Below are 27613 nucleotides of genomic sequence, written 5' to 3'. Positions count from 1 at the left end.
ATACTTTATTGATCCCCAAGGGGTATATTCAAGGTCCCACTAGATTACATACATCACACACAACATACACATACATCATAACAGGATGATAAAATAAAATAAAATAACTAAAAACAAACAAATCCACATGAATAATATGGACAATAAAAGAAAAGGTACTAAATAAACTAAATAAAAAATCCACATGAATGTGTTAAGGGATGTAGAAGCATAAGACGCTTGCAGTGACAGGGCAATTGTATTGTGCATAAGGTGCTCTGTGGTAAGGTGCTCTATGAGAGTGTGTGTCATGGTGATAGTGCAAATAAGTCCAATAGTGCAAGGATAAAGGGAGGGTTTGTGCATATGGGCTAATATAGACAGTAAACAGTCTAAACAGTGTAAGCAGTAAACAGTGGGCCAGTGGACAGTCAGTACTTAACTATTATTATAGGAGGAAGTGGAAGTGGTGGAAAGGGAGGAGAGGCAGACAGCTATCCCTCCTCTATTACTCTTCCCTTTTCTGAAACATTGCATGTGTAACAGAGTGTGTGGTGTTGTAGTTGCAGATTAATAAGCGTCATCAGATAGAAACTTCCTGTCAGAGATAAACTGTCAAAGATTGTTTTGGAAAAACTGGATCATTTGGAATTTCGCACGAAATCATGCTGCGTTCCTGTCCTCCTGGGAGATTCAAGCTTCTGTATGTGAGAATTGTTGATGGGCCTATATGTGTTGTGTGAAGAAAGGGCAAAATCACTTTAACACAACATTTTTGGAGAAATTAATGTAGAGATGCCAATGTGTTTACAGCTCTTATAACCAAAAGCAGTGTGTATTATTTTCACTACTACTACTGCTACTACTACTACTACTACTACAGGTAAGCTTCCAAGTTTTCCTCTATGCCAGGGGTCTTCAACGTTTTTTAGGCCAAGGACCCCTAAACTGAAAGAGAGACCGACTAGGTACCTCCTAGTTTGTACATATATTGTATACAATTGAGTTGCATATTAAACTGGGCCGGATGGATGTAAATGAATAGATATGGATTATGTATACATAATGTTTTATTGTTAAATATAAGTTTTTTTTGTGTGTGCATCAAAGTTTTTTTTCTTCTTCTTTTAGATCATTTGTTGAGCATTTTAGCCTTTAAAAGACAGGACAGCTGTAGACAGGAAAGGGGGGAGAGAGAGGGGGAAGACATGCAGCAAATCGGACTCGAGCCCTGAGCCACTGCGGCGAGGACTGAGCCTCTGCATATGGGCGCTTGCTCTACCAGGTGAGCATTTTTAAAAACATAATTTGGCGGCCACCCCCTGCATTAACTCTGAGGACCCCATAGGGGTCACGGACCCCCTGTTGAATACCTCTGCTTTATATATATATATCTCTATATTTTTATAAACATGGTCTACTTTTACTCATTGGCTTGTAACTGTGTTACCTTTCTGCTGAAGCCTCTGTAGGAGTTTGTTGTCTCAAAGTAGGCCTACATTGTGAAACCAAGGGATTTTTTTTTTTTAACTATATTTGAGTTTTTAGTTTTCTTTTATATTATCTCCTTTCTTATGCTCTGTTTTTCTCTCTGTTGTGTGAATAGTGCTGTTAAGTTGAATTTAGTTGACGTGTTAACCGCCATTGTTTAAATAAGTCGAAAAGAGTAAATCACCTTGTTAAGCCCCAAAATGTCTATTCTTGTGTTTTAATTTTCCGACAAGATATTAGAAGAACTGACCTTCTCAACGTCACGTGAACGCAGCATTGAGTAGGCGTTTCCACCTGAGCAGTGGGCGGAGCCACACAGACAGGTGTAATGCTCCAACCTGTTGGAGGTGCGTCTCTCCTCCCTGTGCGTGACAAGCCAACAGGTTTCTGTTTGGTCAGGACGAGCTTTATTTTCCTTCTCTGCATTAGCTCAACTATTATTCCCACGGTTTCTCTTCATCGGTCTACTTTTTGCTGTCTCTGTTCGTCCAGGTGCTGCGGAGGACTTTGCACTCGCAGTTTACAACTTGCATTAAACAACATTCAACTAGTGGACAACAGGTGGAGGAATCTTGTTCCTGAAGCATCATATATTGAATATTGGGAATTGAAGAGAAACACCTGTTGCACCTGCCTACCTGCTTTGGACTTTTTTAGGTTAGGTTTTTTCCTGTCTGAACGTCATGCAGATATCGACAATGAAAGCTTGATCACAAGAGTTGAACTTTTTACCGCTCAGAAAGGAAGGTTTGATTTTTGGACTAACTATGGAGTTGACGGTGCAAAGGGCAAAGTGTCTGCCGCTGCTCTTATTAGTTGGTGAGTTATTCTGTTACATTGATTCATTAACATTGACAATTCACAGCTTCATGTTACCTTCAATGTCTATGCTGTCATTTCTGTTGCTGTTTTGTAAGCTGTGGGGGTCCAGAAATGACAATATAACAAAAAAAAGATATGTAGGCTTATTATCTTCTTGTAGCCTACTTTTACGCAATGTTATTCCATTTTCTATAGAGTCATTCATATTCCTATAACATTCATAGCATTGGAAGAACAGAAAACAGAAGTAAGCAAACTGCTTTACAGTAAAACGAAAACAGGGAAGATGGAAATAAATAGTATCTTTATATAGTCCTTCCTGGTAACTTACATTTCCGTTCATGTTGCTATAACAACACTAATATATATATAATATATTATAATATTCCTATGTGCAACTGGAGGGAGCCTATAGTCACGTTTGCTTTTAAAGGAGTACATCCTATTATATTTGTATAATATTGGTTACTCTTTGAATATTGTTCTCTAGTGACATGGTATGGCCAAAAGTATGTGGACACCACCACGTATTTTGCCCCACCACACTGGTTCATAGTGTATTTCTGCCTCATTTGTTATTTGATGTGTGGTGGTGTATTTCTTTTCCTTTGTCTGGAGATAAATGACCAAACATTAAGGATGATGTTTCAAAGCTCAGGTTTCTCTGTAAAATTGACTGTTAACTGACCGACAGTCTATCTGTTTTGTTGTCTCATTTAAGAAAGGGGCTAGTAAAATAAGATTTTTGTCTTCACCCAGCTCCTTTTCCGATCATGGATATGTAATGTAATATAGCGAATCATCTATGGTTGGATTATAAGATGTGTCTATTTCCACGAGTATAATTAAAAACAATTTGAAGTGAAGTATATGGACAGCCGTGTCCAGGCCTCTTAGTTCCAGCGAAGGGATAGTCTGAATGTTACAGCATACAATGGTGCTTTTAGACAGTAGTGCGCTTCCAACCTTGTGGCAACAGTTTGGGGAAGCCCCTCTCTTTTTTTCCAACCACCTGCTCATCAGCTCCTGTGCACAAAGCCAGGTCCATCAGGAAACTATAAAAGTTTCCTTAAGAAGATGGTTTTCCCAGTTTGGTGTGGAACAGTCTATATCCACGACGTTCCACTTCTGGGATTGCTCCGGTGCCGCCGGAAATTGCGCCGGGTGTCCTTATTTTCGGCCGGATGTCCCTCACCTTCCTCTTTCTTTGTGTTGGCATTCTAAACTCCGGTTGATTTATGAAGACTATGGTTAACTGTTCTTCAGATATCTGCAGGGTAAATCCAGACAGCTAGCTAGACTATCTGTCCAATCTGACTTTTCTGTTGCACGACTAAAACAACTTTTGAACGTACACACGTTCCACCAAAACAAGTTCCTTCCTGAGGCTATTTTGCAGCGGCACCGTTGATTGTGATTGGTTTAAAGAAATGCCAATAAACCAGAACACGTTTTTCTCCCATCCCGGAATGCTGTGTGGACTAACCAGACCCTCCTTCCTGTGGAGGAAGGTCTGGCAATGCGAGACTAGGTGTGGAAGAACTTAACTGGCCTGCACAGAGCTCTGACCACCTCAACTTCACCCAACACCTGTGTGAATTGGAAAAGTCGACTGTGAGCCAGGCCTTATCGCCGAGGCTTAATATTAAGGAGGCACTGGCCATCCTTGCACCCCCCCAGAACCGCCACTGTGCACAGTCCAACCTCACTAGTGCTCCTGTGGCTCAATGGGAGCAAATCCCCGCAGCCAGGCTCTGCAGTCTGCTGCAAAGTCTTCACAGAAGAGTGGAGGCTGTTATAGCTGCACATTAATACAGATGCTTTTGGAACCAAATGTTCAACAGTCACTCATGGGTGTAATGTTTTGGTGTCCACTAGGGCTGCACAATATGAGGAAAATAAAATTCAACGTTGTTGAATATCGCGTTAACGACATTACTTGTGATAAATAAACAGATATTAAAGTGTACTCAGTTCTGCTGCTTTCAGTATTCTGCTAAAATACAACAAACTGCTCGTTGTATTGAAAGCGAATGAAAGGAAATCATTTTGAACTTTCTTTTATTGCACAAATTGAACATTGAATTGACTATAAAAGGCACACTTAAAAAAAAAGTGACAGTTACATTATAAAGTGCAGTTTTCTGCTGATATTTTCTAACCAATCACACAAAAAATCTCTGTCTTTCGCGATGTGTCGCAGCCTTTCTCGATGTGTTTATTGCGCCAGTTGATATCGTGATGACGATTTAAAAAAAAACTGATAATTTGTGCGGCCCTAGAGTTCATATACTTTCGGCTCTGCGGTGTATGTATGTGTGTGTGTGTGTGTGTGTGTGTGTGTGTGTGTGTGTGTGTTTGTCCCTGTAGGTGTGGAAAAAGAAGCAGTATAACAGAATGCGGCTCAGTCACATTCTTACTTCTAGTCAACATGAATCAGAACTTATTACCCAACTTGCATCTTCCTGTGGTTTTTGTGACTAATTCTGTTGACGCACGGTTGCTCTTGTTTCTTTCTTCGGTGGAGATTAAATTTAAGCTGTGCATATGTATATATAGTGCACATATTAAGGTATTGTTTTTCTTTAATCCTGCAAGCACATGTGTGATAATGTTACTGTGAGCCAGAGTGAACAGGAAAAGCTTGTATGGCAGCCTTGTGACTTATGTGGACCTGTGTTTGTCTAGAATGTGTGTTTAACCCTTTCTTTCAGCTTGGTGTTCATCTCTGTTCACTCTCACCTCTGTCTTCATTTCTCTTTGCCTTCCTCTAACGTCAGTCTTACCCTCGTGTCTACCTCTGTCTCTTCCCTTTCTCTCCCTTCATTGGCATGAATCATTGAAGTGTTCTTCTTCTGTCGCTCTTTTACAACTCTGTCTCTTTATCTCTCTCCACTCCACAATTGGGTCATCCACACTGTTGTTCTTTGTTGGCCAAATTGAAACTTTTCTGTGTGAAGAGACCTGTTTCCCTTCCTCTCTGCGTCACCGTTTTGTCCATGTGTCCGACTACGTGTGGGATTTCATCTGTGGGAATCCGTGTCCCATATTGGCTGTAGTATAATCATTAATTGAGCTCATGAATCAGTAACCACAGGGAAAAAAAAGAAAATGTGTGTTAACCTCAGAAATCAAAGGGCAAATGTTTGGTTTTCCCTTTTTCGAGTTGATGGAGCATTGCTCTCACGCACCCTTTTCACTCATGTGTGTCTGTTCCAAGCTTAGATGTAGACTTTTAACCAGGTGTGATAAAGGTACAGTCAGTCTTAGTCATTCATCAGAACTGATGACAGCTTTGACAGTTCAACACCTCACTGCTATGAGACATAGCCAGTGGTGGAATGTAACTAAGTTTACTCAAGTACTGTACAAGAGTACACATTTTGAGGTACTTGTACTTTACTTGAGTCTTTTCTTTTCATGCCACTTTCTACTTCTACTCCGCTACATTTCAGAGAGAAATATTATACTTTTTACTCCACTACATTCATCTGACAGCTTTAGGTACTAGTTACTTTACACATTAAGACATTTGCACACAAAACACATGTAGTTTATAAAATCTGATGTTTTATTATAAATGAAAATACCCAACAATATAACGACCTACGAGTCCAGCTGAAATGATTAGACCATTAAACACACAACTGTTTGGATCGTTTCCAGTTTCTAAAATGTGAGGATTTTTCTGCGTTGAGTACTTTTACTTTTAATACTTTAAGTACATTTTCCTGATGATACTTTACATACTTTTACTTAAGTAACATTTTCAATGCAGGACTTTTACTTGCTACTGAGTATTATTAAAGTGTGGTATTAGTACTTTTACTTAAGTAATAGTACTATAATAATAGTGTACTGAAGCTGTTAAAAGCCATTATGTTGGGTTAATACTGAATATTCTTTTCTAATCTTTAAAAAAAGAAAAGAGTACATTTTCATGCAAACTTTTAAACTTTTGGGCTGGCAGTAGTTCAGTCCGTAGGGAGTTGGGCTGGGAAAGGGAGGGTCGCTGGTTCAAGTCCCCGTACGGACCAAAGTACAGAGTGTAGATTGGGAGCTGAGACCAGCTACCTGGCAGCCCCCTCACTTTGAAATCTCTCCATTTTGTGCATGAAAGGACCTGAGCATGTGTGTGTATTTCAGGCCTGTGAGTAGTGATTTCTAACAAAGGGAATGTAAATTGTAATTTCCCCACTGGGGATCAATAAAAAGTATAAAATTAAATAAACATGGACTTTTGCCAGGCATTATATTCACAAAAACATCTTTATACTAAAGCACCAAGCTGCAATTTTAAATTCATGAGGCAATTACCACATCCATAGTTGATAAAAACATGAATATTATAACACAGGTGGCATACTGTAATGTCAGGATCACAATACAATACAAATGAGAAAAAAGGAAAAGTATATATTATATCCTGTAAGATATTAGATGGGCAATGAAAAACAAAAGATTTTTTTTTTTTATTCGTTATGTGATTGGACAAAAAACTGTCTCAAACATTTTGTTATGACAGCAGAATAATTCACTATCAAGGAATTTGAAGTAAATAATCTAATGTAAAATATCCATGTGGAAGAACCTCTAAAACGGCACCTAAACCATCACATACCACTAAAACTCTCCACGGTATCACAGTAGCTCTTTCTAAACGTGTCTGTTAACAAACAGCGAAACATTTCTGCTTTTAAAGAAAGAATAAAGACACATAAAAGCACTATTGTTCGACTTGTTTGCACTGTCGCCTCCCAGCATCAAGATCCTGTGTTCAAACTATTCCTTCATCTCCTTTGTGGAGTTTGCATTACTCTCTGTGTCTGCATGCCAAAAGACAAGCTGTCTGTAGGTGGGAATGTGTTTATCTGTCTACACACAAACCTGTCTGGGCTATACCTCACCTCTCGCCCCAATGCATCATGGGATAACATCAAGGCCGCCTCCTGCCATCTTGAACAGGACACAGTGTGTTAGAAATGGATGGATGGTTTTTCGTGCAAATGAATAAATACATGTATAAAAGGAAAGTTGTTTTAAGATTTACATATGTCTGCAATTGTAGTCTAGAAGAAAGCTACATACTGTATCAATGTAGAAAATAAAAAATTAGGGCTGCAACTAGCATTTATTTTTATTGTAGCCTAATCTATAAATTGTTTAGTCCGTGAAGTTATAGAAAACAGTGGGAAATAGTCATCACAAGTTCCCAGAGCTTAGGTGATGTCTTCAAATGTTGTTTTATCTGACCAACGATACAAAACCCAAAGATATTCAACTTGCAATGTCGGTTGGTCAGTCAGTCTGGACAGCTATTGGATGGATTACCATGAACTTTTGTACAGACATTCATGTTCCCCTCAGGATGAATTGTAATAACTGTAAAGTACTGTAACTTAAAGTGCTCACATTGTGCTCATTTTCAGGTTCATAATTGTATTTCAAAAAACACCATATTTTTGTTGTACTGCACATTGCTGCAGCTCCTCTTTTCACCCTGTGTGTTGAGCTCTCTGTTCTAGCTACAGAGTGAGGCATCTCACTTCTGTTCCATCTTTGTTGGGAGTCGCACATGGGCAGTAGCTAGGTAAGGACTACTAGCCAGTCAGAAGCAGAGTATGAGGGCGTGCCACGCTAGCAGCTAGGCGAGCATTATAACGTGTGTTACAAAGTGACGCATGTTTGTCTCTGAAGTAAAGGCTGGACTACAACAGAGCTGTTTGGAGCAGTTTGTGAACAGTGTTTTCTGTTGGAGATGGTAAGTCCCTTTGGGGTGGACTTTGGGATTTTTCACTTTGTAAACCTATAACATGCACAAAAAGATATAACACAATAAAGGTAAGGGAAAAGCATAATATGAGCACTTTAACTATTTTTCACTTTAGTCTATAAATGATAAACAGTCAAAAATAATGGCAATTACTAGGGGGTGGGATTTTTTTTTTTAAATCGATTCTTTTCCCTACAATTTATATTTTATTTATTTATTTCATAACCACTGATTCACCTAAATATGTTCTGTTTATACGATACCGCCGATGGCGACTACATCATCTCTGTTTCCAGCAAAACAGAAAGTCCATGTTCTGTTCTTCTTTACAAATGAAATAAATGTCAGACTGACTGACTGACGTGATGTGCATTCTTCTTAGAAAACAATTAGTTTTTAGAAATGTCTCATGATATATTGTCTCTAGAAGTTTATTATTCAGCTTTTGTTTTTGTTAAAGAAGAGAAAGAAAATCACAATACTCAATACTATCCAATCGCAATAAATGAAAATCGCAATACAAATCAAATCGGCGCCCATGTATGGTGAAAGAATCGAATCAGGGAAAAAGCATGTGGTCCAAGCCCTAGTATTTAACAGAGGCTAACATTACCTTCCAATGACTCACTATAAGCAATTCACAGCACTCTCCACATCCCTCTTACTGTACAATCTTTAATCTGATGATCTCCTCTCTTGTCAGCGGTGTGTGTGCAGGGCGGCTTTGTGGAGCCTCCCCAGGCCGTCACCTCCCTGCGTTCCTTCGCAGAGAGCCAGACCAGGCTCCCCTGTCACTACCAGGTGGACGAGGGGGAGAAGGTGGTGCAGGTCACCTGGTACAAGGAGCTCCCAGACGGCAGCACAGACCAGATCATCACGGCCCACTTCACGGACGGCCACACAGGTAGGCTGCAGCGAGGGCTTCACACTGGAGAGATACCAGTGGTGGAGGAAGTATTCAGATCCTTTACTTAGGTTAAAGTACTAACACCACACTGTAAAAATACCCTGTTACAAGTAAAAGTCCTGCATTGAAAATGTTACTTAAGTTAAAGTATATAAGCATCATCAGGAAAATGTACTTAAAGTATTAAAAGTAAAAGTACTCAATGCAGAAAAATCTTTAGAAACTGGAAACGATCCAAACAGTTGTGTGTTTAATGGTCTAATCATTTCATCTGGACTCGTAGGCCGTTATTTTGTTGGGTAGTTTCATTTATAATAAAACATCAGATTTTATAAGCCACATGTGTTTTAGTCAGAATCCGAATCAGAAAAGGTTTGATTGCCACAATAAGAACAGTTATGTGGAATTCGCCATGGTGAAAGGTGCATACATTAACAAACAAACAAACAAACAAACATATAAAACATTAATATGAAATAAACAATAAATATAGAAAAAGAAATGTATACATACCCTCTTGTCACAAACCGGCTCAACGCATGTGACAAAGAGGGGAGACCAGACAGGCTAAAGTGCCAATTAACTGTTTAAACAAGTTAACTATTAACAAAAGAATCATAACATGTGTGGAATCAATGGTATCAGTACTGTGTGTGTGGTGTGTGGGTGAGTGAAAGATGTGTGGACAAATGATGACTGCAACAGAAGACCAGTAGATGTGGAGCCTAGGAGAAGGAGAAGTCAGAGACACAACAATAGGCACGTTCGAGATGAGCCAGGTCTGCGCAGAATCGATCACCGGCGAACGCCGCCCAATGCATGCCGGTTAGATTTGTGTCCGACTTGATCCAGACTTGCTCTGACGTCAAGCACACGTGGGCAACGATAACCTCACGAGATCAAGGCGGCCGCAGTTCTGAGACGCAGGCAGCGCAGTTGCTTTTCACCGACTGCAAGACCCAGGCTGACCCAGGGCATGCTGGGAAACGCCGGCCTCTCAGCTGATCTAACAGCTGATTGGTTCAGAATCGACTCAACATGATGACGTTTTATATAAACTTTTTATTGATTTTGAATTGGAGGGATTTTAACTGCTATTTGTCTGATTTTAAAGGCTTATTCTGTACAGAACACATGTTGTGTGGCTGATAGTTAAGTTTAGAAGTCAGAGAGACTAAATCCGTTCAGATTACAGATCATCTACAGTGTGTTGTTAATTAAAATCAGCAACAGATCACATGTAGAGCATTTTGACGGCTACTCTGTCATAATTAAAACAACTGGAGACTGTGTACAAGCTAAGCTGAAGGTTGCTGGAATCGGCTGGAAACTGTCCGACTTGACAGCGGATTTTTGTCACCGCCCCCGGCTGCTGCCGCCTGCTCTCGTCTACTTTACAGGCGAGGCACAGTTCTCGAACAAGCCTAATGAGACATGACTTGCATAAATAGTCTTGGTTGAGGCCTACCCAGGTGTCCACCAGTTAACTAACGAACCCTCCCAAACTGCCAGCTCGGTCAGGCAAGCCAGAGAAGCCAAAAGCAGGCAACAAAGGGAGGGGTCGTAACAGCCCCCTCCATAAGAACAGGGTTCCTCTAAGAACCACGTCAACAATCATAACACTACACCTCTAAAGTTATGTCCGAAGGCAAATTGGCTAGATGTTCAATACATTACCCATAGTCCCATGTAAATACCACTCTCCTTCTGGCTACATCCTCCAATGCAGTCCATCTGTCTCCAAGATCCAGCAACCCTGAGTACCACAGGAGCAATTTAAGGCAATGAATGACAGAGGAATAGGGGATAGCTCAGAAAAGAGAACAGTTGTGAACATTCAGGATCTATGGGCGCGCGAGACAGCGCGTCTGTAATTACATTGGTCAACCCCTATGATATGACGAATATCGAAATTATATAGCTGCAAGAACAACGACCACCTCATCAGTCTCTGGACTGGGAGGGTAACCCACCCTCCCAGTCACCAGTCGCACACTGGGAGGGTAACCCATCTTCCCAGTCACCAGTCGCACACTGGGAGGGTAACCCATCCTCCCAGTCACCAGTCGCACACTGGGAGGGTAACCCATCTTCCCAGTCACCAGACAACTCTTACGGTGAACGTCTCCATTACTTCCAAAAACACTTTTGTGGGTCAACACATACTCATCTGCCAATATTGCAGCCTCTCTAGGAGTTTTTACTTTGTGTTCATTAATAAATGTAGCAACACTCTCTGGAACTGAGTTTTTGAGCTGCTCTAAGATAACCAGATCACAAAGATTCTAAAAAGTGTCAACCTTAGATGCTGTACACCAGCGCTAAAACAACGATATCAAGTCACAAATTCAATAAAAACGGGGTTCCTCTAATCTTGTACGCTCAGTTGTGTGCCCCATGGTCCGAAGCTGCTTCTCCTTGTCATATCTCAACGTCTCTAACTCCACTTGCTGCTTAAGTTGCAACTCCAACAACTCCTGAATGGGTTGAGTGCAAATTTTGGAGTAAATAAGTACAATATTTCCCTCTGAAATGTAGCGGAGTAGAAGTAGAAAGTGGTATTAAAAGAAAAGACAAGTGAAGTACAACATTTTTACTTAAGTGCAGTACTTGAGTAAATGTACTTAGTTACATTCCACCAGTGGAGAGAGTTATCCTCAGACTGTTCTGTGCGTTTCTACAGTTACCGTTTGGACATGAGGCCCAGTGCAAGCATCCTTAGGTTGCAAGTGCACTTAAAGGATCTGTCCTTATCAGGCTTTTGTTCCGGAATTGGACCTTTAGACATTCAATATTACATCAACCTTAATGCCAATAATAATATACAATGTTCTACTACTGAAATATAACTGTTATTTGATTTAATATCTTCTTTAAGCAAACACAGTCCTAAATAATCATAAAGGACTCTATATTAAATATATGTACTTGAATACAAAAAAAGTATCTTATTTAAAATGTACTGCATGTAAATAGAACTTTGATGACTTCAAAGGCCAGATTTCTGTTCTTTATTTCACTACATATGACCCATAGTTGCCCTTACACCAGCTGTGCTCTATAATGGATGTGATTTCAACTATAGTCAAGAACTCTACTTAAGTAGAGAATGACTGAAATGAAAATGTTGAAAATGTTTTTGTTCTTTTTGTACCAATTGGGCGATTTCCTCCAAGTTAGCCTATATACCTATAAATTGCCCCCTCCTCTTATCTGAGTAGTATGATTAGCATTGACAGGCACTGAGTTCAGCAGGTAGGGGCAGTCCAGTTTATTACATCCATCTTCATCCGCTTATCCGGGTCGGGTCGCGGGGTAGCAGCTCCAGCAGGGGACCCCAAACTTCCCTTTCCCGGGCCACATTAACCAGCTCCGACTGGGGATCCCGAGGCGTTCCCAGGCCAGGTTAGAGATATAATCCCTCCACCTAGTCCTGGGTCTCCCCCGAGGCCTCCTCCCAGCTGGGACGTGCCTGGAACACCTCCCTAGGGAGGCGCCCAGGGGGCATCCTTACCAGATGCCCGAACCACCTCAACTGGCTCCTTTCGACGCAAAGGAGCAGCGGCTCTACTCCGAGCTCCTCACGGATAACTGAGCTTCTCACCCGATCTCTAAGGGAGACGCCAGCTACCCTCCTGAGGAAACCCATTTCGGCCGCTTGTACCCTGGATCTTGTTCTTTCGGTCATGACCAGTTTATTACAGCTAAGGCTAAACCTTTTTTCTCTTCAAAGTATTATTGGGTCATAGCTCTGTGATGAAACGGAGCACTACAGCACTACAGTGAGAAATTAAATGAGATCATCTCTGTTTGGATTATTTGCCTGTAGGGTGGGGTTTTGACATAATTGGATAAGTGCTGGTTTATCAGATGTCTAATAATAATATATTTTTTTGAAGTTAATGTTTTGACTAAATATTTCTCATTGGGAACGTACTGTTTCCATGGTTTGGTTGACCGATTTTCAAAGTTTTTTATATCAGAAATATGGCTTTCTACAATCAAATTGCCCAAAAATGGATGTACGTTGTATGGAACCCATACAACATTCGGTAACACTTTACTTGAAGGTATCTATATAAGAGTGACATGACACTGTCATGAACACATGACACAGTCATGACACATGAACACTAACCCTAACCCTAACCCTAACTTGTCATGACAAAAACCGAATGACACTTAATTACAGAAGCGTTATGTCATAAACGTTTATAACTTCTTGTTTATAATGTTTATGACACGTTCATGACAGTGTCATGTCACTCTTATGTAGATACCTTCAAGTAAAGTGTAACCCAAAAGTCTTTGCAGGTAAAATTAATGATTACTTCCATTGAATTTTACGTGTTTTATTCAATTTCATATTTTTTCATTTTTTTAAAATGGTTTTAAAACAGTATCCTGACTAAACGTTGACATAAACCAGTCTGTGATCCACTCAGCATCCTCTGATCTGAACTTCTGATCTGAATTTCTGCCTTTCTTTTTTTTTTTTTAAATAGCACCAAATTAAACTTCTTTTTTCAATTTTGACCCTGAAGGACAACAAGTTCATGGTCGATGGGAAGACAACACAAGGGTTAAAGTGTGTTTTTGTGTCTGTCTGAGTGTTGTTTAAAGGGTGATGGACATATTATCTGGCCTGAAGCTGAAGCTGAAGTCTCTGTTATGTATTCCAGAGTTTGGGCGTTACTCCGGTCGGGTGAGATTCGAGAGCGGGAGCCCCACGGTGAACTCGGCTCTGCTCATCCCCAGCACAGAGGAGTCGGACGAGGGCAGCTACGTCTGCCGCATCTCCACCTTCCCCAACGGGAACTTTGACAGGCACATCACACTCACCGTTTGGAGTAAGAGTCATCCTCGTCCTCTCTCTTTCTCTCAATTTCATTCAATTTTTCTTTGTTGGCATGAACAAAGACATGTTGTTGCCAAAGCAGTTCACACAAAATGCATATATAGTAATTATCACATATTAACAGGGTTTTTCCTGACTCAGAAAGAGCCTTTGGGGTTGGGGGAGGTGTGGGGGGGGTGACTACGCAAGACAGAAAGCATGATCGGTCCGCGTACAGTAAAGGCAATGAGTCTGTGTTACATTATTTGACAGAAATCTATGCATTTTCCTGTTATTATTTCTGACAATTTGATAGTGGAGCGCCAAAAATTCCTCTATGCAGGAAAAAGCCTGATTAAATACATACAGTACAGGAGGTGTCACATCGATTCTATACTGTACTGATTGCTATACACCACACTACAAAATGATTACATTACACAATATAATATGTTACAGTTTTGTATAATATAGTTACTGTACAATACTAAACCAATCTGTAATTGTGGGATCTTACAGTGGCTGGAGTCCCTCAGGCTGTGGTAGACAGATACATATTTAGCTGCCAGTGGAGCTGCTGTCCCTTCTCCTAGGAGAACTTCCAGCTTCTTTTCTGGTGTTAACATTGGGGAAGTTTGCTATTTTTTTGGGCTATTTTTTCAAAGTGTAAATCTCTTAGTTAAGAGAATATTTCACACTGGAGGAGGAAGTGCATCTCTGTTTCTACAGCAGCATGGTGGCCCAGTGGATAGCACTGTGGCCTCGCAGCAAGAAGGTTCCGGTTGTCCCAGGCCTTATTTTGTGGAGTTTGCGTGTTTGCGTGGGTTTCCTCCAGGTGCTCCGGTTTCCCCACCATCAATCACATGTAGATTAGGTTCTCAAGTCAGTGCCCTAGATCTGGCTCAGATCTGGAGTTGGTCCCCGGGCGCTGTAAGTTGCTGCCCACTGCTCCCTTGAGGGATGGGTTGAAATGCAGAGAATAAAATTCGCTATATGTATGTGTATGTGACAATAAAGTACCTTTACCTTACCTTTTACATCCCCTGTTGAGCAGTGAGCACATATACGCTCCTCTCTGGGCCGCCATGTCTCTCTCTCTCTGTCTCTCACCTTCCTAATCCTGTCAGAGCTGCTGTAATGATGTAATGATGTTTAAACCAAAAAAAGCACTGCCAACCAGGGGAAATTCAGCAGGTCTGCCAACGTGGCCACAAACACTGACAGCATATGTAAAAGCTTCAGTGGGTTAAAATTGGGTTTATTTTTTAACATTCCTTGTAATTGCTTAATAATACCAAGCGGAAAATACTTAACATGTAAGTTTGAAATGGAACCAAAAACTAAAAATATACCCAAACCTGCTTGTAGCAAAAATAGCAGATTTTTATTGGTACATAAGGCACGTTGGTGATTTAGATTGTAGCTCAGCCCAAGCAATGTGCAGAGGGTGTTTTACAATAAAAGACAAACCGGTTCAAAGACCAGGGGTTGATTTAGTTTCCAAGTTAAGTCAAGTGAACTTTATGCATACAGCACAGAACCGCAAATATGCCACAAAGGGCTTCACAACTTCTATCCTTAGACTCTTCGATTCATAGAAAAACTCTGCAATAGATGTTATATATAATACAGAGCTTACACAAATAACAACAGTAAAAACACAATATGGAGAAACAGAACGACAATATTAGGTAAATACAGTACATAAAACATGTGGATCGGACAACTTCGTCGAGCAACTTCCACCAAGCACTACTTGTAAGACCTAGAATAGAGTCTTCACTCTGTAGAAGATGTCCAAAACTGTGTCTTCAGTCTTAAAACCACACCTTATCTAACTCAGGAAATATATAAGGGGGATTACTAAACTACTAGGGTCAAGAAAACAGTTCATTCCACATGCAAAGTCTCAAAACAAGTAGGTTTTCATTGGAAACAACTTTCTGCGAAACTCTTCAATTATTTTTTTTCAATTCACGCAAAAACACAATTTCGATTCAAAACCAGATGAAATGTTCAATTTCTGCAGTGCTGTCATTGTCCCTTGCATAGATTGCAGGTTTCAGATCTCCTCCTTTAATCGGTGGAACCATACTAGCAGCTGTGGGGAATGGGATGCTTTTTTTGTAATGGATCCTCATTCAAGTCCAACCTGCAGCGCTGCTGTTTGTTCTAAATGACTTTCTCATGTTGCTGCCACACATCAACAGTGACAGCTCAGTCATAAACTTGTCCCAACACGCCACAGATCAGACTAACCTTCAGAAGTACACACAATAGTAACTAACAAACCTCTAGCACTGAATTCCCTCGACTCCCTAAACCATTAACATTCAACCATAAAATATCGAATCCATAAGCTTGTCCATGTGCAGATTTCAAAATTGAAGTCTAACCTACCTTCTGCTATGATTCCATTATGTTTTGGATCTAAAAACATCTTTCTAAAAGTCTTTTCTTTTGGTCCGTTCATTGATTTATAGGATTTGTGTGCATCTGAATGTATTTAGGTGGTTTTATATGGGTCATATATAGGGGTCATGGTCATTTTCCTTCATTTGGGCTGTTTTGTTTTTGGTGTGGTTATGGTATTTTCCCTGCATGAAAAACATCTTCCCAGATCTCCCCTGTCAATCAAACACTGGGCGGGACTATGATGTCATGTATTTTAAAGTTTGAGTTTCTACAGGTGGTGTCATTTTTCTTTGTCTGTTAATCCATAATGGCTATTTCTGCTATCGCTAACTACCTGTTTGGCCTTCTGCATTAATAATCCAAACACCAATGGAAAAGACTTAGCAGGTGTTTACAACAGCAGAGGTTGTCATGACCGGGGTGTGGATCACAATCGTGTTAAACCAGTTGGTAACAGAGAGTAACAAAACAGAAATGTACTTACTGTAATATCACAACAGGTGACATTTGCCCCCATGGTTTTTGTTGTCTTGCACAACTATGATGAACATGATTGATGGTTTTAGTTCATCTGAAAGTTGGCTGGAGAATTAGCCTCATGGTTAATGTTCATGTTTGGAATAGAAGAATAGAATATTCAACTGTATATTGTCATTATACATGTGCAATGGAATTGAATGCAGTCCTTTCAGTGCAAAACATCAGTAAAATGCCAAGCAGGTGAATAAATAAATATAAAAGAGCCTCTAAAGTCACTATAAAAATATATAAAAGAGGTAGGTTATTGATAAAAAGATGAAATCAAAACACAGGCATACCACACAAACAAGACATTCACTGCACGATCCATCCTTAAAACTCCAAACTCAAGTAGCACTTAAGTGCAGTTATGGCTCTTGGATAAAACTGTTTCTGAGTCTGTTTTTTTCTTAATAATAAAAATAATAACTTTTATTTATATAGCGCCTTTCATGAAACCCAAGGACACTTTACAGAATTACTGTGGCTAAGCTAAAGGACGTTGTAGGCTGTGGTAAACAGGTGGTGTTTCAGGAGTTTTTTTTTTTTGTTATTTTTTTTTTTTTAAATGTCCAGGGATGTAGCATTTCGGATATCTGCAGGGAGGGTGTTCCAGAGCGATGGGGCTGCAACACTAAAGGCTCTAGGATTTAATTGTCCTGAAACGTCTGCCCGAGGGCAGCTAAGCAGTTCAAATAGAGATTGTCTGCGGTTAGATGGATTTTTTTTTAGGATGCTTTGGGCTTTTTTTGAAGCAGCGGGAACTGTAAAGATCCTCCAGGGAGGGGAGAGGGCAGCCAACGAGCCTCTGGGCGGTGGAGACAACAATGTTGTCGCTCTGCATCACAGTCCTGGATTCCTCAGTCAGATCCTGGTGGTAGATAGTTTTCTTGATTACGGTCTTCTCTGTGTTCCAGGATGTATTTAAGCTTCTTTATTTAATACAACGATATTCTTATCTGAATCTCTTGAAGAGCTCGTTGCTCAAACTTGTCCCTGGCATACTGTACGATGACAGTGACGTCCTGGTTTTAAAGGATTTAATTACAGCCACTTTAGGTCATTTTAGGATAAAGACAAATTAGCTTCGAGCAGCTTTAGGAAGTATTAATTCAATCTTAATGTCGTAATTGTAGGGAATGTGCATTACACAAATGTCTTAGCTCATCTGTTACTGTCTGTAAGACAACACAATACAGTCTGTGCAAGAAGATACAAAATCTAAAAACATAACACAATACACATATAACACTGTACAATTATACACAACATAGAAAAGGTTTTAGAAAAGCACATTATTAAACTAATACCTTCAGTTGGTAGAGAAAAAAAGAAAAAGTTAGTAAGCAAAGTAGTTCCATATTAGTTATCTGTAATGGGTAAACGTGGGTGACCTTTTTGTTGTCATTACCTTCATCTTTATTATTATATATTCAGATAAATAACTCATTATTTAATGGTGTGTGGGTACAGGGTTTTTCCTGGCTCTGAATTAATTAATTTTTTGGGGGTGGGGGGTGACACACAACTGTAAGCAGGATCAGTCCGCTGCTCCGCGCACAGTAAAGCAACAAGTCTGTGTTACATTATTTGACAGAAATCTATGCATTTTCCTGTTATTTCTGACAATTTGATAAACAAAAATGTATATTATGCTTGAGTAAATGAAACCCCAATTAACAAAACTGGTTAAAAAGATAATATTAATATTTAAATAAATCACCGGGAGAGTCCAGTACAGCCTGACTCTGGAGATAAAACTGAGATTAGCTCTCATATTCAAGTTTATGTTCTGCTTGTTTAACGGTTGTTTGGTAAATTGCTCTTAAACACATTTAAAGAGGCTTTAGATTGCTATTTTTATTATCAATTCTTATTATTTTGGTGCTGGTGATTTTCCTTTGGGGTTGGCTCAAACCTCTCTGCAGGAAAAAACCCTGGCATAAAACTGACATGACACTGACATAATTATGGCATGACACCTGTCATGAACATGAAGGAGTCTTTTTAAATGTTCATGACTGTTGTCATTAAGCGTCATTAGGTACATTATGACACTTGTAATGCGAAGTTAGCATTGTTTGAGATGTTTTTGTTATGGCAACTTGACATTGATGAAGGCAACAATCTGTGTTGCCTTCATCAATCACAGTCACAGTCACAGTCACGGACATTCAAAAAGACTCCTTTATGTTACTGACCGGTGTCACAGTCTTGCATGCACACCCCTTCAAATAAAGTGTTACCAAATCATTTAATGGATTTTCATTTTACAGCATATAAAAAATAGTCTGCTTGGAATGATAATTTGTGTCTGGTGTATTTTGTTTGGCCAAAAAGGTTAAATTACCTTGTTAAAAAAAATCTTTATTAATTACATCTATACTCTTTGACCCGGAAACATCCACATATGAAAATATTCTTTTCAAAAGTTAAACTGCTGGACACAAGATGTCTCCTACTTCACTGTAAAGTCTGTTCACAGTGTATGTGCACTGGAGGTTTCATATTGGACCACCATTGGCTTCCAAACTAGTTGTGATGTCACAAAAATCATCAAACGCCCACGTGTTAAACTCAGATATAAGCAGAACGCAGAGAAACGTTCCACCTCCAGCAGATGAATGTGACAACAGACTTTAAGGCTACATTTACACCGCTATGTTTTGTTTTTTAAGCAGAGTTTTGAGCTAAAGGCGATCTCCGTGCACACAAGTGGTTTTAGCTCCAGTAGAAGAACTAATCGCCATTTAAACTAACACGGCCAAAACCGCATGTCTCATCAACATTCTCGTATACTGGGCATGCGCACGCCGGGGTAAACGGGAGGCAGCAAGAATGCTCCGCCCATTGCTGGTAGTTGCCATGTTAACGTTAGTAGCTTAGTCTCAAAGAACGAGATGTCATGACCGATGAGACCTAATCAGGTGGCGAAACATTGGCGTCGGTGTTGCCAAAGGTCTCCGTTTGCGGCCGTCGAGACTGCAACACAACCTCGCAGATTCCAAACCAAAAAGGGTCAGAAGTGTTATTACATTTCTTCGGTTTAGGGGCTCTGAAACGCCAGAGCCGTGTGAATGCGAGGTGTAAACGTAGAAAAAGATAATCGTTTTTTTAAACCAAAAACGTAGCAGTGTAAATACAGCCTAAGTGTCAAAAGTCAAACATCAAACATCCATGTGAAGTAACAATAAGCAAAACCCATTTTTGAGTCTGTAATGGCTTCAAACTTACCCTGTCCCTCCTCTTCTTCTCTTAGTTCTACCCATCTCCTCCCTGGAGCCGGAGCTCCTGACAGAGGGCAAGCCGTTTGGGGTGGTCGCCTCCTGTCGAGCCGTGGGCCGCCCGCCTCCTCGTCTCTCCTGGGACACCGAGCTGCCAGGCCGCTCCCAAAACCGCAGCAAAGAGGGCGGGGCCGTGTCCAGCTTTTACTCCCTGCACCCCCTGCGCAGCATGAATGGGAAGAAGCTGGACTGTCTGGTGTGGCATCCCGGCCTGGAGCAGCCGCGCAGGATCTCTCACCGCCTGCTGGTGCAGTGTGAGTACAGCTGATAGGAAGGAACTAGGGCTGCACGATATTAGAAAAATATGAGCTATGCGAACGTTTAATACCGCGATAACGATATTACTTGCGATAAACAGATATTGAAGTGTACTCAGTTCTGCCTGTCTGCTGCTTTCAGTATTCTGCTAAAATATAGCAATCTACTATTTATTGCAATAACGTTACTGGTACAACGCCACTGTAAAACCCTGATTAGCCTACCGCATGCATTTTGAGGCCAGTCTTACACAGTCATCTCTGCAGCTCTCATACAGTAGCTCATATTTGCGGAGAGTCTTGCAGAAGGTCAAATACCCCACACACAGAAACCCATACACAAACACACACACACACACACACACACACACACACACACACACACACAAAACAATGTAGCCGTTATATCTGTAGTGACTTTCAGCAAAACTAATATAGGCCTGTCTAAATAAGCCACTGAGGTGTGAACGGGTGACTTTGTTTCGGATGCGAATAATAAACCAATGCCCGGTGCGCTGTATAACTTTGGATTTGGCGATCCATTTATTCACAGTTCTTTATACACATGCTCCCTGTAATGTTCCACTACAAGTCGGAGACAAGTGTAAAGGGCTCACAGTAAAAGGTTTATTAAAGCACTCAAAACAGTGCAGAGGAAACTTACAGATGTGTCACAATGTCTCACAGAAAACAGCGCTCTCACTCCCCTCCAAAATCCAACCACCTGGTAACCACAAGAACAACAACAACAACAACAACAGAGATACATGAAAAACATTGTAGCACGGTGCGTACAGGTTTATGGCTGCCGGTGTCATGCCAAAAAGTGATCATCCACTAAAACGTGATTGCCGTCCGTGGGAGCGTGTTGACAGTGTATACGTATACAACTTACTTGGAAAACTGTGTGTTACTGGATGTTTTTCTCCTTTAAAAAGGTAAAAGTACTGTGTGGGCTATACTCTGTCAGATATAACCCTTAAGAATGAAATCAAGTCATTTTCAGGCAGAAACAACCTTTCTGTGACAAGGTAGGAGCTGCAATCACTTTCTGGCAAGTGCAAAAGTGCGTGTTAGGGGTTGTATTGCTACTTTAAAAAGGTATTTCAACTGGTAAAAAAGTACTTGGTGGGCTATAATCTGTCAGATATAAGCCTCATGAATGAAATCAAGTCATTTTGAGGCAGAAACAACCTTTCAGTGACAAGGTAGGAAGCTGCAATCACTTCTTGGCAAGTGGAAAAAGGATGGATTGGTTATAATCTAGGGCACAGGGCGTTCCGGCAGACAGCAATCACTTTTTGGCAGACCATCACTTTTTGGCGCCACACCGGCGCCACTGATGCTACATACCAACTGTATATAGCATGTACTGTTCTAATGTCACACTGTTTTGTAGTTGGTATTCTAGAAATCAATATACCTGTACATTTTGTACTAACAGGAAACATGCAGTACACCTGTAGATAGGCACTGATCAAACTGTGATCTTTGATGAAATGTCCACGTTACAAAAACTTGACAAGAGTGAAGATTTAATGCTTCCTCGAGCTGTCTCGCCACCATCCACAGTTCTTTTTGCCGTTGTGTCTAGCTGAAATGAAGCGTTTATTAGTACGCGTACTGACCTTTTTGAGTATACCGAATTCTCTTTGTTTTTCAATGCAAACACTCTAAATTCTCAAAACCTGCTGAGAAGTTCTGCAGTATGTAGTAACTTGGCCTCTGCTTTTGACTCTCATAGCAGGAACAAAAACTAACAACAATAATGATCAGTAGTATTTAGCCTAGGTGTGTCAGTAAGGAAGTCATACCAGAGCCCTGCAACGGGAACACCTACATGAAATGCTTTAAATGTTATTGTTATTAATTATTATTAGTTACAGCTGTGATTTTCCTGCATGTCCACTTTCCGGCAGTGTAACTGTTCCATTCAAAACACAGAAAAATACGACAAGGATGTAATCTGTCATGGCTTTATTAGATTAGTAATGTGAAGGCTTACCAAGATGAGCTATCTTCGAGCTTGTTCAAACTTGACTTTAACTCGGATACCTTTCTAACCTAATAACTTAGTCAGCATTGCTATGTTCCAGATCCACACTACAAACTGATTGTGTACAGGATATTTGCTAATCGTTATAGTGTACAGTTTTTTTGCAGTTAGTATATAAGTAATAATGTATGTGCATATTCAAGCAATATTGCTTTCACTTACTTTTATTTACATAATCACATGAAATTGTTGTAGTATTTTTGTCTATGGACCCCAGGAAGAGTAGCTGTTCTGCAGCTGATGTCGATCCAAATACATAAACACGTAATCCGTTCCAAAAATGTAAATACATTTTTAGTTTTCTGAGATTTTTCCTGAATAGTTCTACCATTATTATGTTATTATGATTTAGTTTTCACAGCCGTGAGTTCCTCCTCCATTTCTTCTGTTCATGCACTTTGAGTATTCCTAATTTTGTCACTTCTCCAGTGTGAACACACTGCATGGTTTGAATCTGCTTAGAAATAGAGTGAAGTATGGATCTATGGACACAGCGGTGGTTGTCCGAGTTCTGAGCTCGGAAATCCGAGGTCAGGGGGTGTGTTCCCGACTTTGACTTTGGAAAATCTGAGTTCCGAGTACAAATGGAACGCACTTTTACTGTATGTTCAGCTCAACCTTCTCCACTGGGCTATGGGACGCTTTTCTTTAGCTCCTCCCGCTAATGGCTAATTTAACCAATGACATTCTTTCCCCTTCTAGCTGTCCTGCAAGAGATATTTGTATAGCTTAACCTTCCCGTTGGGAAAATAAATGGGTGGCAGTAAACTAAACATTAGACAATATTGGCAGGTTGCTGGGAAAGTGTATGAGTAATGCTTTGGTCCTCGACTATTACTGCTGGTGCAGTTGGAGTGAAGGCACCCAAACGTCAGTTCTTTCTGTGTGCAACAACTGCTCTTTGTCCAGTGTGATTTGATAGTTCAGTGGCGCCCAGAGGAGTGGACTCGAGTCAGGGTCGAGACATGAATGTGATGACTTTAGACTTGTCAAAAATCAAACATTGCAAACAGACTTGCTACTTGACCTTAATGTCATTTGTAGTCTCACATTGCCAGAGGGTCTGGCTAGTCCACAAAGCATTCCGGGAGAAAAATGTGCAGTGGTTTATTGGCATTTCTTTAAACCAGTCACAATCGTCTTGGGCGGCGCTAAGCCCCAGACACAATGACGGTGCCGCTGCAAAATAGCCTCGGGAAGGAACTTGTTTTGGTGGAAGATATGTATGTTCAAAAGTTGTTTTAGTCGTGCGAGAGAAAACTCAGATTGGACAGATAGTCTAGCTAGCTGTCTGGATTTACCCTGCAGAGATCTGAGGAGCAGTTAACCATAGTCCTCAGAAATCCACCGGAGTTTAGAACGCCAACACAAAGAAAGCAGAAGGTGACGGGACATCCGGCCTAAAAAGAGGGACATCTGGCGGAATTTCAGGCGGCACCGGAGTAATCCCCGAAATATAACGTCGTCGATATAGACTACATGACTTGTGACTTCATGTGGACTTTAACCTTTTGACTTGGAATTACCTATTGTTCTCCCCAAGCCCGAAGATTAAAAATTACTTTATCAAAAACAATTATGCAGAAATCAACCTTTTTAATTATCCTGACAACAGGTGTGCAGTACTTGAATCAATCACAGTGCCCGAGCAGGAAGAGAAGATGCCTCTAGCAGTGCAGACCAGCAGACAGACATCACATAATACCTCGGATTGTCACATTCAGATGGAAAGACTGCTGGCGTCAGCAACATGCAAAAACATTCAACTCAGACAGGACATATAATTGACATACTGTACCAGAACACACTCATTATTTCTTGTAAATTGAATATTACCGTTGGCATGAGATTAGGTTTGGTGAATAACGACTCAAAGCACAAAGGGAAGTACTTTGACTTGACTCGGGACTTCATAGCCAAGTCTTGAGACTTGAGTTGTGACTTGCTATACAATGACTTTCTCTCACCTCTGCCAACTTTATCAGTGTGAGAACATAGAATACTGCTGATGTATCTGACCAAAAATCTTCATTGGCCCCTTTTTTATCTTAATACTTTTTATCGGCACATTTTATCATATGTTGTTATTATTGGCACCCTAATCTCTCTGTCTGTATGTCTGTCTGTCTGTCTGTCTCGGAATTAACAGTGTTGATTCTGAGGAAACTTCATCTTTGGATGAATAAAGACAACCTCATCTAGTGTGTTTTAAGGTTTAAACACATTTGTTTAAATGACCATCTCTGCTGATAGAAATCCTAACATACAAGGTTTTATCTTTGCTCTACCATGCAACATACTGTATCGGTGAATATTTAGCGACACTGCATGCTTATGTCTGTGTTTGTGTGTCAGACCCCCCAGATGCCACCATCTCCTCTGGGACAGCGGACTGGTTTGTGGGTTTGGAGAAAGCTGAGCTGGTGTGCAGCAGCGGAGGATACCCCAAACCTCAGAACTTCACCTGGACCTGGTAAAGTCATTCATCAGCAATCTGACAATTACATGTTAATTCATTCCCACTGTAATGCTGTCTGCGCTGCTAAATTGCTCTTTACATGGCACTGGAATGTGTCTCCAAACATACATATAAGCCACTGCTAACACACACACACACACACACACACACAGACTACACACCCGTGAACAACAAAGAAGTGTGCTTCAATCTAAAGGTGGGCGTCTCACTCTCCTGGCTCAATTCAGCACGGAATAAAAGCTGTGGTGTCGTGTTGCGCAATTTGAAGTTAAAAAAGGAGCGAGGGAGATATTTTCACATGAGGGAGGGAGTACGCGACACAAGGAAGAGCAGGAGACACATGCTAAGCACTTAATCATAGTGCCATGCTTTAAATATCACTCTAATGCCTGGTAAAACACAGGGTCTCTACTTAAATTAGAGACACTGTACCAGCCATTACAGCTCAACTGAACACACAATGGTAAATTGTTGTGTGCTTAGTGAAAGATATTTCAGCCATGAGGCAATCTTGAGATATAAAGATTATTGTGGATTAAAGCTTTTCAACCCCCGCAGACCATTGGCACGTTCATTCAGTACAAACTCATGCTGTGTGGACAAGCATTGTTCAAACTCACAGAGGCTTGTTTTGTTTTTATTATTTGTTAAAGAAATACTTCAACTTTTTGGGAAATGCGCTTATTTACTTCATTGTGGAGAGTTAGATGAGAAGATCAATACCACCTCTCATGGAAAAAATTAAGCTACAACCTGCTTAGCTTAGTTTAGCTTAGCATAAAGACTGGAAACGGGGGAAACAGCTAACCTGGCTCTGCCCAAAGCTAACAAAATACACGTACCTGCATCTCATTGCAGTGATAATGTGATAATAGACTCACAAACATTCAATCAACAAAGTAAGTGAGCATTCTTGTAATTTTTGTGTGTTTTTTTTTTTTTTTGCTCCCGTTTTTAATCTTGTTTTGCTCTGTAGCACTTTGGGATTGATTTAAACAATGAAAAGTGCTCTACAAATAAAATGTATAATTATTATTGAGTCAAGAGATTTCTTTGGCTGCTAAAGTTGGACAACTCCCTTTATCTGTATCATTTTCAACCATTTACTGTGTGTCAGATGCAATCTCCACCTGTGACTCTATTATAAAGGGCTGGTTAGAGAAGCTAGGTGGGGTTTTGAGAAAAGAAATGTGAGCCGGGCTCCAGTTTGGGGGGTGAAGCGGCAGTTAAATAGCTGCAGCAGCACAGTGAAACTGAGGGCAACATGAGCCCTCTCGGCGGACCTGATCAGAAACTGCCTCTCCATTATGTGGCCTGTGATGTCAGCTGCACTGGGTGGGACTTGCTGGACTTGCCTAAATCCCTCAAACCTAGTATTTATGCAGCCTGTTCAGATCAATGGGCGCCAGTTGAAAGCCCAGCAGCAGGTTTTGGTTCAGGTGCAAGCCAATTGGTGGTTCCACTCAGCTGTGAACCTGATCCGGTAATGTGTGTGTTATTTAAGCACACTTAAACACTTCTATGATGCAAGCCAGTTGCAGCATTTCATGCTGCGGATGTAGATCAGATATCATTAGATAATTTGTGTGTTTCCTCCTCTGACTCTTCAACAGAAATATTCTGAACTGGAATGCAAGTTTGTACTTTGTTATCTTTAGTCACCAAAAATGAGTGGCAGCTATTGTTCGGAACAGTGAGTCCCAGGTTTCTGTATTTGTTTTAGCGATGGGTTCACATCTGTTCACACCTGATTGCCAATTAAAGGTGCAGTAAGCGATGCTGCGCAAAGATTGTTGATATTTGAACCCTAACCCCCCCCCCCCATTTCATAAGCTTCGCTCCCCAGATTTATGGACAGATAACTGCTGGTCGGCCGGCACATTCACATGCTGCCCCCCGCCAGTCAACTGTTGCCGCCTGTTGCCGATTGGCTGGAATAGTGTTTTGTGGCTCGTGCGCTCGTTTTCCATTTACACGGCCAGGGCTGTGTAATAACACTGGATTTGTAAAACGGAGAGCTAATGACCGTGAGGAGCTATTCGCTGAATTTGACTAAAAGTTTATTGGATTAACATCACTTACTATACTATTTAATGGTGACATTTCCCTCTGATTATCCACAGGAAGGGAGGAGCTTTGCCAGATGGGGCGTCTGTGGTTGGAGAACGACTTGTTTTTGGGCGGGGCCTCCGCATGGATGACAGCGGGCTCTATGAGTGTGTGGTCAAGAACGCCGTGGGGGTGGCAAAAGCAGAGTTTATTTTGACATTAACAGGTGAGTGCACTTTAGCTTTGTTAGTGGTTAACGTCACATGGGTTTTTATCTTTATTTATCCAGGTAAGCCGATTGAGAACAAATTCTCATTTGCAACGACCACCTGATCACATTCACCCAGTTACACATTCATATCTGGAAGCTGCCCAGTCCAACCACAGTCTGATCTGCTGGCCACTCAGCAGCTCCACTGGAGCATTTGTTTTTGGGATGAGGGCCTTGCTTAAGGGCACCTCAGTGGTGGTAATGAGGAAGGAAGGCTGCTCTTTCACTTCCCCACCCAGATTTATCTCAGTCTTGGTATTGAATCAACAACATCCCAGTCAAAAGCTCACTTCTCTAACCTTCAGGCCACCACTGATTGTGTGCTTTGTTGGTGTTGTAGAAGGAGGAAGTGAGAGGAAGAGTATTTGAAAATCATGAGACAGTTTAAAAAAAAAAAAAAAAAAACGCTGAGGATTTCTCCTTTTGATTTGGAGTAACTGTGCGGAAGTGCTGCCCCCTTGTGATAATAAGACG

The 27613-nt window shown here is 40.8% G+C and overlaps 1 protein-coding gene across 2 annotated transcripts in view; it reads left to right on the top strand.

Annotated features, from left to right (window-relative positions):
- The first annotated feature begins 553 nt into the window (after positions 1–553).
- The window catches only part of nectin4b (nectin cell adhesion molecule 4b), a 35138-nt gene continuing 8078 nt past the window's right edge, over positions 554–27613 (top strand). Inside the window, exons 1-9 of one of the 2 annotated variants that reach the window (XM_078263366.1) lie at positions 554–862; positions 1111–1264; positions 1704–1817; positions 1963–2289; positions 8769–8969; positions 13655–13822; positions 20003–20281; positions 24696–24813; positions 26943–27094. In XM_078263366.1, the coding sequence (XP_078119492.1) occupies positions 2238–2289; positions 8769–8969; positions 13655–13822; positions 20003–20281; positions 24696–24813; positions 26943–27094 (970 nt within the window). In that variant the 5' untranslated portion in view covers positions 554–862; positions 1111–1264; positions 1704–1817; positions 1963–2237. The other variant, XM_078263367.1, reaches the window with a different exon arrangement.

This window comes from Sander vitreus, chromosome 12 (assembly GCF_031162955.1).
Source record: "Sander vitreus isolate 19-12246 chromosome 12, sanVit1, whole genome shotgun sequence".
NCBI lineage: Eukaryota > Metazoa > Chordata > Actinopteri > Perciformes > Percidae > Sander > Sander vitreus.
Note: the sequence above shows the minus strand (reverse complement) of the source record. Positions and strands in the feature narration are given on the sequence as shown.